Source organism: Stomoxys calcitrans, chromosome 2 (assembly GCF_963082655.1).
Source record: "Stomoxys calcitrans chromosome 2, idStoCalc2.1, whole genome shotgun sequence".
In the NCBI taxonomy this organism is placed as follows: Eukaryota; Metazoa; Arthropoda; class Insecta; order Diptera; family Muscidae; genus Stomoxys; species Stomoxys calcitrans.
The window spans coordinates 58454822-58474528 of NC_081553.1; the positions used below are offsets into that span (position 1 = coordinate 58454822).

The window sequence follows — 19707 nt, forward strand, 5'->3', positions numbered from 1 at the left end:
CAAATACCCCCAATGGGTGGGCGACCTCCCATTACTTTGATCTAATGTTTTATGCCATATTTGTAATCTACTGCCTAATACTTTTCATTTGAGTCCCATATTGACATGAACTTCGAACTGTTTAGAGGAGTTTTGTGGTTGGGGCCCCCTGGGTACTTGGACCCAAATTTTAGTACCATATTCGATTTCTGGTCTGCCAGATTCGAGATCTACTCCCGGATACATTTCATTTAAGACGCATACCAATATGTCTGTTTGGAGGAGTTTTAGGGATGGGGCGGCCAGACGGGTACTTAGACCATATTCGTATTCTACTCTCCAATACCTTTAATTTGATACCCATATTGTCCCGATCGGTCAACTTTTGATTTTGGGTTGTGTTTTTTACATAAGGGGGATGGTCCGTCACCCTTACGATATCGAAAAAGTATATAACCTATGTTTCCTTCCAGACCAACCTACACAATAAATTGCGAAAAATTTCGATGGCGAAGAAATCGGTTCTGCAGTCTATACGGAACAAACAAACCGAGTGCGTGATTGGCTAATATGCCCATTTTAGGAGTTTCTACGGGGGTGGGGTGACGCCCATACTACGACATGAATGTGTATGCCAGATTTATTATCTACTCCCGCATACTTTTCATTTGATACCCATATTGTCCTTATCGGTCCGCTTTTTATTTTGGGCGGTGTTTTTGGGGCAACAGTGGAGGGAAGGGGCCATACCCTTCCGTTATCAATAAATTTTAAAGCCTATTCTCACTTCCTGACCATATTCGTAATCTACTCTCGAATACCTTTCATTTGAATCCCATATTGTCATGATCGTCAAATAAATCTATTTTAAGGGGTTTTGGGAGTGAGTCGGCCCCCAGGTACTTGGACCCAACTTTTATTATGAAATTCGTACTCTACTCTTGAATATCTTTCATTTGAATCCCATATTGTCCCGATCGGTCCACTTTTATTTTTGGGTAGTACTTTTGGTGTAAGGGGGAGGGTCCGCCCCCCTCCCGATAACAAAAAATTATATAGCCTATGTTTCCTTCCAGACCAACCTACACAATCTGTGAAAATTTCAAGATACTCGGTTCAGCCGTTTTTGAGTCTATAATGAACAAACAAACAAACACAAATAGAATTTTATATATTGGGTTGCCCAAAAAGTAATTGCGGATTTTTCATATAGTCGGCGTTGACAAATTTTTCACAGCTTGTGACTCTGTAATTGTATTCTTTTTTCTGCCAGTTATCAGCTGTTACTTTTAGCTTGATTTAGAAAAAAAGTGTAAAAAAAGTATATTTGATTACAGTTCATTCTAAGCTTTATTAAAAATGCATTTACTTTCTTTTAAAAAATCCGCAATTACTTTTTGGGCAACCCAATATAAGATTTTCGAAAAGTTTTGCTGTTCATAGTAACCATTCGGAATATTTGCTGCTTATAGTTAATTTTCGCTGCGCTTTCTTTTCACTTTCTAATACTATTTCATGTTAAGTTCGAAGATCGGCTATATCGGACTATATCCTGATATAGTCCCCCATATAGACCGATCTGCGGCGCATTTAGTATCCGATTTTACTGAAATTCGGCACAGTGAGCTATATTCGGCTCTTTGACATCCGTGTTCTCTATGCTTCCGATCGGTTTATATTTGGATATTGCTGTCATATATACCGATCTTCTGATTTAAATCCTTGGGCCCATAAAAACAGCGTTAACTGGTATTACCCGATTTCGCTAAAATTTGGCACATCGAGCTGTTAGGCTCAATTTGCGTTTAATATAGTCCCGATTAGTCTTTATTTGGATATAGCTGCAATATAGACCGATCTCTTTAAGGTCTTGAGCTCCTAAAAAAAGCATTTATTATCCAATTTCGCTAAAATTTGGCATAATGACCTGCGTTAGACTTTTCGACATCCATGTCCTATATGGTTCAGATAGGTCTATTTTTGTATATAGCTGCTATGTAGACCAATATTCTGTTGTACCATCTTGAATAGTGAATTGTTTTAGACCACTCGAGGTCCATTCCAATTTCGATACGAATTGGTTCATATCTCGATATACATAGCTGCTGTGGATTCATAAATTGTGCATTTTTCAGCGGATTATGTGGAAAGGTGGTTTGCAACATATATGCCGAGGTTTTGAGTGTCCAAAGTTCTGCTCAGCCGAACTTAACGCCTTTTTATTTGTTATATTCGCTGCGTCTTCATTAACACCACGTGACAAATATGTTTCTTACTTACTGCCATATGTATCTCAAAGGACCAAAACCTTTTATTTGCACCCCATATAGCCATGATTGGCAAATATTCCCATTTGGGGAAGGAGTTATGCAAGTGGGTCGGCCCGCTACTTTATGAACCAAATTTTTAATACCATATTCGTAATCTATTCCAGAATACTTTTCATTTGAGTCTCATATTATCATGATCGGGCGTCCCCCTTGGTACGCGGACCTTATTTGTAAGTATCAAATTCATACACTATTTCTCCCTTCCATTTTAGTTTATACCTTTGATTTTAGTCCCAATTGTTCCACTTTTATTTTTGGATGGTGTTTTTGGGGGCAAGGGTCCGCCCCGTTCCGATATCAAAAAGTCATATAGCCTTTAACAAAAAAAAAAAAAAAATTAAAGTGTTGCGCTTTGTTTGTTTGTTCCGAATAGATTCAAAAATGCCTGATCCGATTTTTATGAAATTTTCTCAAATGATAGAGTAAAAATAGGGTACTTCATTTTGTGATATCCACGAGGAGGCGGATCCTCCCCCCTTCATCGAGGCAACTCCTACAGAAGTCATTGTGCGGTATTTCCATGCTCGACGCCATGCGGCCTATATCGCAGTTTCCGGTTAAGACCCCTGACAAGGTACTCATCGACCTCTTATCGAACGCCAGTAACTCTCTCGTTCTCCTCCGGTCGATGACCGGCCAAAGCGCCTCTGCAGTCCGGCAACCATCCACTGAGTCCCATCTTGCCACCGACGCCGCCCTGACCATCCCCTCTTCTGTAGCTCAACAAATGGCACGTTGGCAAGACCGAAGACTGGTTCGCCGGGCGCAGACGACCCCCTCCAGGCTTACTCATCCGCCCTCTCATTCCCTGTAATCTCCTCTTGTCCAGGAACCCATGTCAGCGTCACATCGTGGGCCCGGAGCCTATCCAGGGACTCCAAATAATCCGCCAAGCATCTCGACCTCACCATCCTCGACCCTAAGTCCTTAAGCGCCGAACATATTGTCCACATAAACTCTGAGTTACAAGGGCGTTAAATCCCTTACCAGAATTTCACTTCCGACCACTGCAATGGCACCGACATCTGCCTGCATGGCAGTTTCAGAGACATACTGATATTGAGTGAATCAGAGTAGATCCTAAATCCAGTGCCTGATTCTATCTTGGAGCCATCGGTGTAGATCGAGGTTTAATCCTCCTTCAGTACAGCATTCGCCCTCCAATCATCCCTCCCAGGAAATCGGATCGCGAATTCCCTCACTCCAGTCGGCACTGGTGCCAGCTAGTCGGAGATCCTCCTCAGTCTACCCTCCGCATCTATAACACCCAGAATCGAACTGTGGACGCAACCATCCTACTTCAGCATGTCGAGCTCCCTCAGCCTAAGCTCGACCCTGGGATGCATATCCAGCATCGCCTCCAGGCCTACCTGCGGTGCGGATCTCAGTGCCCCTGTGACTCCAGACGCATGCCAGTGTCTGGACCTTCTCGAACTCCCTCGCACACATCCTATTCTCTACGGCATTCCACCATACCAGTGCTCTATAGGTCAGTACTGATCGCACGATGACCGTATACATCCAATAAACCATCTTGGGAGTTACGGCCACATCCTACCAAACATCTTGCAGGAGTAAAAAGCGCACAGTACCTTATGGCTTCTTTCCTCGGTGTTCCTCTTCCAGGACGGTTTCGAATCGAGGACTATGCCTAGGTACTTCGACAGCCGCAGTGTGACGCCGTCCAAGGGCGGGAGTCTGAACTTCGGAATCTTATATCTGCGCGGGAAGAGCACCAGCTCCGTCTTCCCTGGGTTGGTCCTCAACCCATTTCTGGTAGCCCATCGCGACAACCTTCTCAGTGATCCTTCCTTGATCTCGCTGATCGTCGACAGAAACCTGCCTCGGACCAGCAGCACGACGTCGTCCGCATAAGCGATAAGCGAAAATAAATTATTTTCAAATTTGGACCATGCCAAACGGTGGCCGCAAATGCTTAAGGGTGTAGCGAAGCATACACCCTTCTAGCATATCGGGAGGGGGCGGACCCTCCCCCTTACCCCAAAAGAACTACCCAAAAATAAAAGTGAACCGATCGGTACAACATGGGATTCAAATGAAAGGTATTCAAGAGTAGAGTACGAATTTTATAATAAAAGTTGGGTCCAAGTACCTGGGGGGCCGCCCCAGTCCCAAAACCCCTTAAAATAGATTTATTTAACGATCATGCCAATATGGTACTCAAATTAAAGGTATTCGGGAGTAGATTACGAATATGGTCAGGAAGTAGGAATAGGTTTTAATAATTTAATTTATTGACAACGAAAGGGGGCGGACCCTCCACCGTTACCCCAAAAACACCACCCAACATCAAAAGTGGACGGATAAGGACAATATGGGTATCAAATGAATAGTATGCGGAAATAGATAACGAATCTTACATACAGGTCACCCCAACCCACCAAAATTGGGCACATTAGCCAATCACGGATATATGGGACTCAGTTTGTTTGTTCCCTATAAACTGAAAAACGACATATTGTGTAGGTTGGTCTGGAAGGAAACATAAGCTATATAATTTTTTGGGATCCATAGGTGGACGGACCCTTCCCCTTATGCCAAGAACACAACCAAAGTGGATAGATCGGGACAATACATAGGTATCAAATGAAAGGCATTGGAGAGTAGAATACCAATATGGTATTAAAATTTGAGTCTAAGTACCCATCGGGCCGCCCCAACCCCAAAACTCCCCCAAACCCACATATTGTTGTTGGACATTAATTTCAATATGGGGCTCAAATGAAAGGTATTCGGGTGTAGATTTCGAATCTGGCATACAAAATCAGATCGAAGTACAGGGGGTCACGGTACCTCTCAAAAACTCCACTAGAACCACTATGACTATAGGATACTTGTATGAACCGATTTTCTTAAAATTTCCATAGATTGCGTCCGTTTGTCTGGAAGGAAACATACACTATATAATTTTTAGATATCGGGTGGAGGCGGACCCTCCCCCTTACCCCCAAAACGCCACCCATTTCCGAAAGTGGTCCGATGGGCACAATAATGGTATCAAATTAAAGGTATTGCAGACCAGAAAACGAATATGGTATTGAAATTTGGATCCAAGTACCCAGGGGATAAACACCGCTTTGTCCGATGTTCTTGTCAGGATTCGAACGGGTTCAGCGTCATAGGCTACAATGGCACGAATTCGAGATCCGCATTCAGGGCGAAGTTTCCCCACCCTAAAAAGATATTAGAGAGTTAAAGATGCGCAGCGGAGCGGGCCCGGTTCGGCTGGTTTAATATAAATAAAAACCCCGATAACTTTAATTTTTCAGCTTATTGAAGTTTATTATTTTTTTATGTAACACCTGAGTTATTATCGTGTATAAAAACTTTATAAAGCATTAAAAGAAACTTGAATTGACTTTAAATCTTTCTTATTTCCACAACTGAATTGTGTATAACATAATCGATTAATCTAACTTTGATTTGTTTAACTCATAACAAGATTGCATAATGGTTATTATAGGACTTATAAAGGCTATTGGGGGTTTCTTTGTCCAAAATATTGGGAAATACAAAATCGATTTGAGAAAACGCATTGTTTTTGAAATAATCCAGTTTGTCATTTAGGTGATACAAATGAAAAAAAAAGAAATAAAAAAGTATTGTTTTCTACCAATTAATAAATGTCATTCATTGAAGTTTTGTTTTCTCATATTGACTGTGAAAAGAATGTGGCGTTTAAGCGTTTCATACAAAAATCACAATAACACAATTTTTCAAAGAAATATTATTGTGCCAATAATAATATGCAACACATAATTTTAACACGCTTTGTGGCAAAACAGGTGTTGAGCTCTTCCCTATTGTTTAAAGTATATTGAGATACAAGGAAACTCTGGAAGACTTAGTAAAAAAAAGTTTAAAACCTATTTTCAATAAGTTTATAAGAAAAATAAACTTTCAACTTTTCCCCCTCAGAATTACTAATTTTTGCTTTCAGTGTACCCTTTTAATAAGTTTTGGCTAAGCTTTCATTCATCAGCTTACATTCTCCTTTTCAACGTTTTGTGTCCGAATTTAGTTTATTTTCTAAAATTTACCTATGGGCTTGTGAGGTTTTTCCCCAAAGGTTTAGCCAATTTCCTTTATTTTTTTAATGAAATGGTGTTTTTTTGTTTATTTTTTAATGTAGACTTACATGAGTTAATCTGGCTTCGATTTTTGTATGTTCTTCCTGGTATGTTTTCTTAGCCTTGCGCTTGTCCTGTGACAAGTGAGCTAATTTTTCACACACCACTTCGAGTTGTTCGGAATTAAATTTAAACTGTTTAGCTTGTTGATCCAATTCATCCATGTAGGAGCGCCAGGATTTCGTAATGAGACTACCTGAAAATATAAAATAAGAGAAAAATCTATATTAAAAAAAATCATACTAAAAATTAAGAAATTTTTCTTTGATCGAAGGATTATTTCTTTAAAACAAGAAACTTATCATTGACATTAGGTCGTTATATACTAACGGAAAGTTATTTTTATTTGGAATTACAGTCGATAGCTGGTTAGCATTACTTCACAAATGACTCCTTTTTTCAAAAAATCCTATTTTTAATACATAAATAGTGAGGACGGTCTTATTTGTAAGGCTTTTCTCTCTTTATCTTAGGTGATAACATTTCCCTTCAAATTTATTTTCACCTTAACAAAACTGGTTTGAATGCGTGAAGTATCTTTTGTGTTTTAATTTAAGAAAAATTCCTTAATATTAAGTAAAAATTCTTTTAACAAAATAATTTTTTCTTAAAATTGTCCCATATTACGTCTATGCAGATACTTTTTCCCGGAATTCACCAACCTCCCCTTGTCATATTTCATCATCAGCATCAACATAGAACTTAGAACTTAAATGTTCAATTTACTTGGTAACAAAAATGTACTAATTCGAAGTATTGCTAATATAGTATACTGAGAATTGATCTACCTATTTGGGGTTTTAAATGCAAAGAATCCTTTACTTAAATTCACTCAGTCAGTGGAGTGTGAGTGAAACAGAAAATGTTCGCCATTTATCTAACTTCCGTATAAAAAATTTTAGTACCCGTGTCCGCTCGGCTGCGCCTTCTTTAAATCTCTAATATATTTTTTTGTTGGGGACGCTTCGCCCTGAATGTGGATATCGAATTCGTGCCACTGTAGCCCATGCCCGCCAAAGACGCTGAACTCCTGCGTTCGAATCCTGGCGAAAAAAATTTAAAGCGGTGGTTATCATCTCTTAATGCTGGCGATATTTGAGAGGTACCATGCCATGTGTGGTCATGTACAAAATGCTCGCCAAAGAGGTGTCGAACTGCGGCACGCTATAAAAAGTTTAAATTGAGTTTGAGTTTAAACTTGATTTGGAAAGTACTTTGCCCCTGCTCAGCTCATGGGCAAATTTTTGCTCTACTCCCAAATACCTTTCTTTTGAGTCCTATATTAGCATATTGGTAAATATTTCTGGTTTAGGGGGTACTTCGGGGGTGTGATGGCCACCCAGACACTTGGTCCTTAAAGTAAATGTAAGCTTCGTGCTCTACTCTCAAATACATTTTATATGAGCCCCATAATGGCATGATCGCTAAATAAGTTATGTTTGAGGGTGGAGTGTATCCCAGGGTCTTTGTCCCGAAAATGGGTATCAAAATCCCGAAAATCAATCAATTATCGAAAATCAATCGGTTCAGCCGTTTTTGATACTACAGAACGAACAACCCGAGTCCTATATAGGGTCATATGCCTATTTGAGGCGTATTTGGGGGGTAGGGTGACCCCCTATACTTCGATCTGATTTTGTATGCCAGATTCGTAATCTACTCCTGAAAACCATTCATTTGAGCCCCATATTGACATGAACGTTTAATATGTCTATTTAGGGGAGCTTTGGGGTTAGGGCGGCCCGATGGGTATTTGGACGCATTTTTTAACACCATATTCGTATTCTACTCTTTAAAACCTTTTATTTGATACCCATATTGGCCTTACCGGTTCACTTTAGATTTTTGATGGTGTTTTTGGAGTAACGGGGGAGGGTCCGCCACCTGCCAATATCAACAAAATCTAAAGCCTATTTCTCCTTCCTGACCATATTCGTAATATATTCCCGAATACCTTTCATTTGAGTCCCACATTGTCATGATCGTCCAATAAGTCTATTTTAGGGGGGTTTTGGGGTTGGGCGTCCCCGCCTGTTACTTGAACCCAATTTTAAATATGAAATTCGTAGTCTACTCTTGAATACCTTTCATTTGAGTCCCATATTGTCATAATCGACACACTTTTATTTTTGGGCAGTACTTTTGGGATAAGGGGGAGGGTCCGCCCCCCTTTTTCCTTCCAGACTTCCACTTCCTACATAATCTGTAAAAATTTCAAGGTAATCGGTTCAGCCGTTTTTGAATTCATACGCAACAAAAAAACAAACCGACAAACAAAAAAACACAAATAGATTTTTATGTATCAGACTAGCTGAGCCCGGCCCGCTCTGATGCGCCCGATAATTTGGAAATTTCTGCCTAATTTCAGTTGAAAATATATTCCAATTTTCCTGTGTATTTTTCTACACTCAAATACCTTTTATTTAAACCCCACATTGCAATGGTCAGTAAAAGTCCTTCTTGGGGTGTGGTGGACCCCCAGAGACTTGATCACAAAAGTGAAAATCAATTTCTTGCCTTTCATTTAAGATCCATATTGCCATGGTCGGTAAATATGTCCGATTTTTTTTTTTTGGGGTGGGGTGACCCACGAAACGCTTAGTCCCACAATTGGATATCAGATTCGTTTTTGATATCAAATTCGTTTTCTACTTTCAAATATCTTTAATTTGAGTCCCATATGGTAGTGATTGATCTATAAATCCGTTTAGCGGGTTTTGGGTGTGGGCGGCCCACCTAGGCACCCCAGCCCGGATTTTGATACCAAATTATTGCTTTTAGGTTACTGTAAGTGTGCAAACAAAATTTCGCTTAAATCGCCCCAACCATCTCCGAGATCTGGTGTTTTTAAAAATTAGGGTAAGGGGGTGAAAATTTCAAGAAAATCGGGTTCGTCGTTTTTGAACCTATATAGAACGCAAAAAAATAATTTTTATATGTATAGAAGATTTGTCGGACGGACAATTTTTTTTTCATATTCAAGTTGTCATCCCTGTTTTATATTTGCATCAGTTGTCACCATGCTCACTGCTGCTACATAGATGGCGCTGTAAATGTTGTTGTTGTTTTTTGCTTATTTAAGTTGCCATCCCTGTTTTATGTTTGCATCAGTTGTCAACATGCTCACTGCTGCTACATAGATGGCGCTGTAAATGTTGTTGTTGCTGCAGTTAAAGTTGCTTCAACAACACTCCAAACTTTGAGGCAAATGATTTACCCATAGGGCTGGCTATTCAATACATTATCAATTCCCATATTCCATTTATCTTGCATCTACACTACACTTAATCTTTTATCTTATTTTTAGTCTTATTGTTAATTTGTTTTCTTTTGTAAAAACAAATAATAATAAAACAAACAAAAAACAAACAAACAACGCGTGATGTAAAGTGTTATAAAAAAAAAGTTATCTAATCACAAGTACCGCTGTTTCTCTTTAGGTTTTAAATTTGACTGCACATGCCGACTGACTAAATCCCATAATAAGGTTGATGATGTTGATGATGATCATGTGAAGTAAGCTGCTCTGGCTGGGTTACGCTCTGTTTAATTTTGGATAACACGGTAACTGAAAGATTAAACAATTATTTGTACGCTTCTATGATTGTGCAAAATTCAATTAACTTCAATGGATCAGCATAATAAGCTGCAGAAATGAGTTAAAAAATGGAATTTTCGCCTATCGAAAAATATGGGGCGTGGAAACAAAGAACATTATTTAGAAGGCATAGAAGGCAATTATTATGAACTAAGAAAGAAAAATTATTATTTTATTGATCGATCAACACAAAGCAAATAAAAACTTCGAAACTTGGGAAAGAATCTTAAGAAGTAAAAACGTGGAATCTTGGGAAAGAATCTTGAGAAGTAAAAACGTCGATTCTTGGGAACTCATCAGCATGGTTTCTACTAAAAATTAACTTAGTTTACTGTATGCGCAAAATTTCTGTCAAAATAGCAACAATTGAAGCTTCTTGGGGACGTAGAAAACTACCTCGGCACCGTCGTGAACGAAACAAATAACATCAGTCTTTAATTACAACGAAGGATAATATTGGCTAAAAGTTGCTACTTTGGATTGAGCACGTCACCTTTCGACAGGCGAAAATCACACTATACAAGACACTGATACTACCTTTGGAATAGGCAAAAGGCGAAGACCGAAACTTTGATGAAAAGACCAAGGGATGAAAATCACCTCAAAGCTAGATAAAGAGATTGGAAAAGTAGCGCAGAAGATTGAGGCGCTTCGAAATCTTTTTATATAGCCACCACCACAGAATGGGGGTATACTAATGTAGTCATTCCGTCTGTAACACCTCGAAATATTCGTCTAAGACCCCATAAAGTAAATATATATATTCTTGATCGTCTCGACATTCGGAGTCGTCCGTCCGTACGTACCTCTGTCGAAATCACGGTAGCGGTTCAATGCGTAAAGCTAGCAGCTTGAAATTTTGTACAGATACTAACAATTCAGGTTTAGATACAGCTCCCATATAAACCGACCTCCGGATTAGATTTCCTGCTCCCCTGGAAACCGCAATTTTTGTCTGATTTGGCTGGAATTTTGCATGCAGTGTTCCCTTATGAGTTGCAACGGCTGTGCCTAGTACGCTCCAAATAGGTCTAAAAGAACCTGATATAGCTGCCATATAAACCGATCTCTCGATACGACTTTTTGAGACCTTACAAACCGCGATTTGACTGAAATTTTGTAAATAGAGTTCCGTTATGACTTTCAACAACTGTACCAAGTATGATTCAAGTCGGTCTATAGCCTGACACAGCTCTCATATAAACCGATCTGTTGATTAACCTCTTTGAGCTCCTGGAAGCCGAAATTTTTGTCCGATTTGGCTGAAATTTTACATATAGTGTTCTGTTATAACTTCCAACAACTGTATTAAGTAAAGTCCAAATCGGTCTAGAACCTGATATAGCTTCCATATAAACCGATATCCCGATTTGACTTCTTGAGCCCTTACAGGCCGCGATTTTTGTCCGATTTGGCTAAAATTTTGCCTATAGTGTTCTACTATGACTTCCAACAACTGTGCCAAGTACGGTCCAAATCGGTCAAAAACCTGATATAGCTCCCATGTAAACCGATCTCCCGATTTGTCTTCTTGAAACCTTACAAACCGCAATTTTTGTCCGATTTGGCTGAAATTTTGGACATTGTGTTCTATTATGACTTCCAACAATTGTGTCGAGTAAAGTCCGAATCGGTCAAGAACCTGATATAGCTGCCTGGAAGCCTCAACTTTTATCTGATTTGGCTGAAATTTAGCTTGAAGTGTTCTGTTATGACTTCCAACAACTGTGCCAAATACGGTCTAAATCAGTCAAGAACCTTCACTCCATTATAAACCGATCTCCCGATTTGACTTCTTGAGCCCTTACAAGCCAAATCGGTCAAGAACCTGATATAGATCACATATAAACCGATCTTCCGATTTGACTTCTTGAGACCCTACAAGCCGCAATTTTAGCCCGGTTTAGCTGAAATTTTGTCTTTAATGTTCTGTTATGACTTGCAACAACTGTGTCGAGTAAAGTCCAAATCGGTCAAGAACCTGATATAGCTGCCATATAAACAGAACTCCCTATTTGACCTCTTGAGACCTTAAAAGCCGCGATTTTTGTCCGATTTGGCTGAAATTTTGCAATTAGCGTTTCGTTACGACTTTCAACAACTTTCCCAAGTATAGTTCAAATCGGTCTATGTCTTGACATAGCTCCCATATAAACCGATCTCCCGATTTGACTTTTTGAGTCCCTGAATGCTTCAACTGTTATCTGATTTGGCTGAAATTTTGTATGCGGTATTCTGTTATGACTTCCAACGACTGTGTCGAGTAAAGTCCAAATCGGTCAAGAACCTGATATAGCTCCCATATAAACCGATCTCCCGATTTGACTTCTTGAGCCCCTGGTGTTCTGTTATGACTTGCAACAACTGTGTCGAGTAAAGCCCAAATCGGTCTATAACCTGATATACAAATTTTGCCTATGAACATTTCGCTAGCTCCTCCGGTGGCAAACTTCTCACATACCAATGAGTGCAATCCGATTGAAGTTTTTTAGGCTCAATGATAAGGGGCGTCCTTTTTACAGGCGATTTCGAACGGCGTGCCGCATATGCGACATCTCTTTGGAGAGAAAATTTTTCATGGAAAAATACCTCACAAATGTTGCCAGCATTAGAAGGGAAAAACCAACGCTGAAAATTTCTTCTGATGTTCTTGCCAGGATCGGAACCCAGGCGTTCAGCGTCATAGGCGAACATGCTGACCTCTGCGCTACAGTGGTCTCCTGATATGACTCCCATATAAACCGATCTCCTGATTTGACTTCTTGAGTCTTGCAAGTCTTATTTTTGGTCCGATTTTGCTGAAATTTTGCACATAGTGCTCTGTTATGACCTGCAACAAGTCTTCCAAGTACTGCCCCAATCGCTCGATAACCAGGCACGGAAACTTTTAAGCTTCCATAAAAAAAAACCCTTTGGGTTTTTTCTTATTATAGCCCCTCTGTTTACATTCAATTTAAGGAGAAAAACGAAAGTGCATTTTTCATTGATGTGTATTTTTCCGTTGGCTTCTGTAAAGCTTGGTTCAGATCGGATTATATTTGGATATAGCTGCCCTTAGACCGACCGCCCGATTTCCCGATATAGGGTATTGAGGCCATAAAAGATCCATTTATTACCAGAACCACAGTGTGTTCTGGTACCATTCCTATCAAATGTGGTCCAGATCGGACCAGCGGTTAAATTTTTTTATGCTCATTACACTATATCGGGATATCGGTCTATATGACAGCTATATCCAAATATAGTCCGATCTGAACCACATTTCACAGAAAAAGGTAGGGTTCTACCGGAGCTCACTGTGCCAAATTTTATCGAAATTGAATGAAAAATTACCAATTTATTGCCTCAGGACTTTAAGTCTGGAGATCGATCTATATAGCGACTATATATAACTAAAATCCGATTTTATGAGAAGATCAGGCTTATGTACAAAGAATACGAAATCATCAAAAATTGTTTGGAAAATATTTTTATGTCCAAGATATGGGCAAAATTATATTGGGTTGCCAAAAAAGTAATTGCGGATTTTTTAAAAGAAAGTAAATGCATTTATAATAAAACTTAGAATGAACTTTAATCAAATATACTTTTTTTTGCACTTTTTTTCTAAAGCAAGCTAAAAGTAACAGCCGATAACTGATAGAAGAAAGAATGAAATTACAGAGTCACAAGCTGTGAAAAAATTTGTCAACGTCGACTATATGAAAAATCTGCCATTACTTTTTGGGCAACCAATAAATACCCACAAAAGGTATTTAATGGGTAAATACCCAATAAATACCCAAGCGTTGGGTATTTACGCGATAGAAACCCATCGATACCCATTAAGTATTGAATTTGTTCATCAATATCCCAGATGTAAAAACTGCTATCGCACTGGAGTGACATAACTTCACATATCAGTGATAAGTAGTTAATATTCTTAAAGTCACGATATGTAAATAACCTCGATTTTGGTATTGTCTGAAACAAGGATTGTTAAGAAACAAGGATTGTGATTGAAAAACTTCGGCACCGATAACTGGTCATACACTAGCAGTTTGGTAAAATGTTCTTTCCATATCCTCAGCATGTCATATCCTGTGTCAGTTACCAGATTTTCTTCTTTGTCTCTGCAGAAGGATGTGCCTGCACCAAAGCCAACAGTTTGATGTTTAATTCTTTGGTAGTTGGACTTCATTCTGACTCCTGTAGATCTCAATTCGCTCACACTCACGTCTTTCCATTTCCTTTTTCTTTCTGCGGAATAGGCGTTTATCCTCTCTCCTTCTTCTAATACTGATAACAGAGTTACTCTGTATGCCGCATTCTTCTTCAGTAGCATTTCGAGACTCTTGGTTGTACCATGGGTTTCTTGGGAGAGGCTTCCGGTACCCAAGTTGACATAACCCATAGGTGATAGCAATGCCATCTATTGTTCAAAACGACAGTAATAACTTGTATATCAAATGTAGTAAAGACTCCTCTTTGTGGATTTTTGCAACAGTAGTTTTTGTTATTTTCACCAAAATCATTATGTAGTTAATTTTCCTTACCATCCATTTCGTGATGAGGCATATGTGGAAAAAGACCAATATTTGGTGAAGCATTGATATCTTCCGGAATAATAATCTTAAACATGTTTAAACATTTACTTAATAGGATGTAACTTGAATTGCAAACTCGATTTAATAGTGATGCACATTTAGCAAAGAAGAAATTGTGTTATGACAATTGGCAGTAACCACATTAATGGACTCCAAGTGATGGCAAGCCAAAACTGCTGCTGCTGTTGTGATGAGGGGGCCATCCAATCCAAGTAAAGCAAAACTTGACTTTTTTGTAGCTTTATTTCTTGTTCGCACTTCTTCTGTATTCAACGGGTTTGAGTGAAATGCTGGTGTCGCTTTTTTGCACTGAAAATTGCAATTAGACATGCCGTAATTGGCATTGGCAAATATCGAAGTAACTTCAAAATATTTCTTGAGGTGAGATGTATGGATAGTTATCAACATAATCGTCACTGCCATCATTATAGTGGTGGTAATAGTCAACATCACTGTCATTATTTCAATTACTGGTTTAGTTCATCGCCGATGACTTTTTTACTCTCCTTCTCTTGTTTGCAAGGGAAGGAAGGGAAAAAAAGGTTAATGTTAAATGGTTACACTAACTAAATATTTATATTTTCGGCATGATTTATGGTTTGGCTCCTTTTCGCCAGTTATCGCAATTGTGTAATTGTTGAAATGTCATGCTTTTTCGGGGTATGTAAAAACTTTCTTTGCTGATGAAAGAAAATCGCTGGAAGCCCTGGTGGCTAAACATTTCACACGTTGATGACTTACAAGTTATGTAAAGTAGAGAAAAGTAATAGTCGATGTTTAAAGACATAGTTTTAAAAGCTTTTAAAATCGTCTGTCATGGAATTTTAATTGCTGTCTTTGAAATATGGAGTAGACAAATTTTAATTGGATATATATTGGTCTTCAACAAAAATGAAAGTTTGTATGGAACATCACATGTATTGATGACTTGTATGTAAAAAGTAAATATTTAGGTTAACACAGATTAGGTAATCAATCAAATATAAATCCTTCACCTTTCTTGACGGTGTGATCCCTTAATAAGTCCTGCGATAAATATGTATGGGTGCTACATCCAAATTTGAACCGAGTTTGGTGAAATCTCGCAGATATGTTAAGATCAGTAACAGAATAATTTATCCCAAATCTTGTGCAGATCGGTTGAAAATTGTAGTCACTACGGCCATTTAAGTACAAATCAGGCGATACCTATAAATGGAAGCTATATCTAAATCTGAACCGATTTTGATGAAATTTAGCACAAATGTTAAAATCAGTAACAAAACAATCTGTGCCAAATGTTTTGCAGATCGGTTAAAAATTGTAGCTACTACGACCATTTGAGTGCAGATCAGGCGATACATATATATGGGAGCTATATCTAAATTTGAACCGATTTCGATGAAATTTTTCAGATTTGTTAAGATCAGTAACAAAACAGTCCATGCCAAGTCCAAATTTTGAGTATATCGGTTGAAAATAGTAGTTACTACGGCCATTTAAGTGCAAATCGGGCGATACATATATATGGAAGCTATATCTAAATCTGAACCGATTTTGATGAAATTTTGCAAATCCGTTAAGATCGGCAAGAAAACAATCCATGCCACATTTTGTGCAGATCGGTTGAAAATAGTAGTTACTACGGCCATTTAAGTGCAAATCGGGCGATACATATATATGGGAGCTATATCTAAATTTGAACCGATTTTTACCAAAATCAAAAGCGTTCGTCCTTGGACCAAAAAAGCGATATGTGCAAAATTTCGTGATGATTGGCAAATACGACCTGCAATTTGATTACAAGAATACCCACAGACGGACATGGCTAAATCGAATCAGAAAAGGGTTTATATGGCAGCTATATCAGGATGTAGACCGATTTAAACCATACTTAGCACAGATGCGGTCTATATGGCAGCTATATCAAGTTATGTACCGATTTGAACCATACTTAGCACAGTTGTTGAAAGTGATACCAAAACACTAAATGCAAAATTTCAGCCAAATCTAATGAGGATTGAGCTCAAGAACTCAATATCCAAGATCAGTTTATATGGCAGCTATATCAGGTTATGGACCGATTTAAACCGTGCTCAGCACAGTTGCTGGAAGTCATAACAAACACTTTGTGCAAAATTACAGCCAAATCGGATAAGAATTGCGCCCTCAAGTGGCTCAAGAAATCAAGACCCAAGGTCGGTTTATATGGCAGCTATATCAGGTTATGGATCGATTTAAACCATACTTAGTACAGTTGCTGGAAGCCATAACAAAACACTTTGTGCAAACTTTCAGCCAAACCGGATGAGAATTGCGCCCTCTAGTGGCTCAAGAAGTCAAGACCCAAGGTCGGTTTATATGGCAGCTATATCAGGTTATGGATCGATTTAAACCATACTTAGTACAGTTGCTGGAAGCCATAACAAAACACTTTGTGCAAACTTTCAGTAGTGGCTCAAGACCCAAGATCGGTTTATATGGCAGCTTTATCAAAACATGGGCCGATTTGGCCCATTTACAATCCCAACCGACCTACACAAATCTTCTTATATATAAAATTCAAATTGTGTTTGTTTGTTTGTTCCGTATAGACTCAAAAACTACTGAACCGATTACCTTGAAATTGTCACAGACTGTATAGGTTGGTCTGGAAGGTACTACCCAGAAATACCCTTACCCCAAAAGTACTACCCAGAAATAAAAGTGGACCGATCGGGGCAATATGGGATTCAAATGAAAGGTATTCAAGAGTAGAATGCGAATTTCACAATAAAAGTTGGGTCCAAGTACCTGGGGGGCCGCCTTAGCCCAAAAACCCCTTAAAGTAGGTTTATTTGACGATCATGACAATATGGGACTCAAATGAAAGGTATTCGGGAGTAGATTACGAATATGGTCAGAAAGTAGGAATAGACTTTATGATTTATTGATAACGGAAGGGGGCGGACCCGCAACCGTTACCCCAAAAACACCACCCAAAACCAAAAGTGGACCGATAAGGACAATATGGGTATCAAATGAAAAGTATGCGAGAGTAGATAACGAATTTTGCATACAAATTCATGTCGAAGTATAGGGGGTTACCACACCCCCACAAAAACACCCAAAATGGCACATTAGGCAATATGGGACTCGGTTTGATTGTTCCGCATAGACTGAAAAACGGCAGAACCGGGTTTTTTTTTCGAAATTTTCGCATATTGTGTAGGATGGTCTGGAAGCAAACATAGGCTATATAATTTTTTGATATCGGAGGGGGGACGGACCCTCCCCCTTATGCCAAAAACACAACCCAAAATCAAAAGTGAACCAATCGGGACAATCGATACCAATCGAATGAAAGGTATTGGAGAGTAGAATACGAATATGGTATTAAAATTTGAGTCTAAGTACCCATCGGGACGCCCCAACCCCAAAAAAATATATTGGACGATATATTGGTATTCGGGAGTAGCGGCCATGACAATATGGGTCTCAAATTAAAGGGATTTGGAAGTGCAGCACGAATTTGATATCCGTATTTGAGTCGAAATGTCTGAGGTGCCATCCCTCCCCTAATGAGGACATTATCCTAAAGAAGAACATTACCACCCGGAACCAAGAAGAGGTAAATTTTCACACATCAATGAGTGGTTTCCGATTCAAGTTTAAACTCAATGATAAGGAACCTTTTTTATAGCCGAGTCCGAACGGCGTCCCGCAGTGCGACACCTCTTTGGTAAATGTCATTGTACCTCGCAAATGTCGCCAACATTAAGAGGGGATAACACAGCTTTGTTCGATGTTCTCGCCAGGATTCGAATGACACGAATTCGATATCCCCATTCAGGACGAAGTGTTCCCACCCTAAAAAGATATTAGAGAGTTGAAGAAGGCGCAGCGGAGCGGGCCCGGTTCAGCTAGTAAGATACATTTGTGCAAAACTTCAAGCCGGACGGATGGACAGACGGACGGACATGGCTAGATTGACTTAAAATGTCATGACGATCAAGAATTTATATACCTTAAAGGGCCTTAGACGCCTATTTCGAGGTGTTACAAACGGAATGACTAGATTAGTATACCCCCATCCTATGGTGGTGGATATAAAAATGCATCGATAGGGCATATGGTAAACAAGTCAAATAACTTAAAAACTTAAATTCAGAAAATGGCCCTGAGTGCTGTCATTCTTTTGCCAGTGCATTAATGGCTGGCAGGTCACTCATAATTAATTTATATGACATATTTTTGGCTCCTCTTAAAATTTGCCAAAAAAATATATTATCGACCAGCAATATCCATTGTATTTTAAGTGGTGTTAATGAAGACTGACTCTGTCTAACTCCCGCCATCGCGACCGCCACAGTCGCCATCGAACTGGGGTGAAAAAAGTGAAAGCGCAAATCCGTGTTGCTGCGATAATGAATGGTCAGTGGTCGGTGGTCAGTGCGAGCATTGCGAGCATTGTGATAATACGCAATGCACGTTGTCAGAGTTTCATTTTCGTTGGCGACATTTATTGGCGATGTTGTGTGTGGCGTTTGTTTCTTTTTTTCACTCTTTTTTCTGCGAGAAGGCTGTCGTTCGTTGTTCATGAATGAAATGTCGAGTTAAATAATTTATTTTATTATTGCAGATAAACAACAAGATAGCCAAAAAAAAACAACAACATAACATACTATGGGGCGAAACAACACCAACAACAATTGCATTTAATGTACTGACCAATTTTACATGTGACAAAAATTTATGCAATTTCGGCGGAGCGCATTCAAAAATTGTGCGTGGACAATGAGCAGTGACGCCATAGGGGACAGTGGTTTGAAGGGAAAGTTGATAGAAAAACATACCAAACAACTGTCAAACCAGCAAAAATTAAAGCTTCTAGAAACCGAACAAGGATGATCGAGAGATCGGTTTACAAGAGAGCTATATCAGGTTATAGACTGATTTGGGCCGGATTTGGCACAGTAGTTGGAAGTCGTAACAGAATGCCGCAAGCAAAATTTCAGCCAAATCGGACGAAAATTGCGGCTTGTAAGGACTCAAGAAGTCAAATCAATAGACCCATTTACATGAGAACTATATCAGGTTATGGA

General features: G+C 39.1%; 1 protein-coding gene across 3 annotated transcripts in view; it reads right to left on the bottom strand.

Moving 5' to 3' along the window:
- The window catches only part of LOC106080662 (tyrosine-protein kinase Fer), a 247419-nt gene that overhangs the window by 190758 nt on the left and 36954 nt on the right, over positions 1 to 19707 (bottom strand). For all 3 annotated transcript variants that reach the window (XM_013242104.2, XM_013242103.2, XM_013242105.2), the window contains exon 3: positions 6469 to 6656. In XM_013242104.2, the coding sequence (XP_013097558.2) occupies positions 6469 to 6656 (188 nt within the window). The remainder of the gene's footprint in view (positions 1 to 6468; positions 6657 to 19707) is intronic.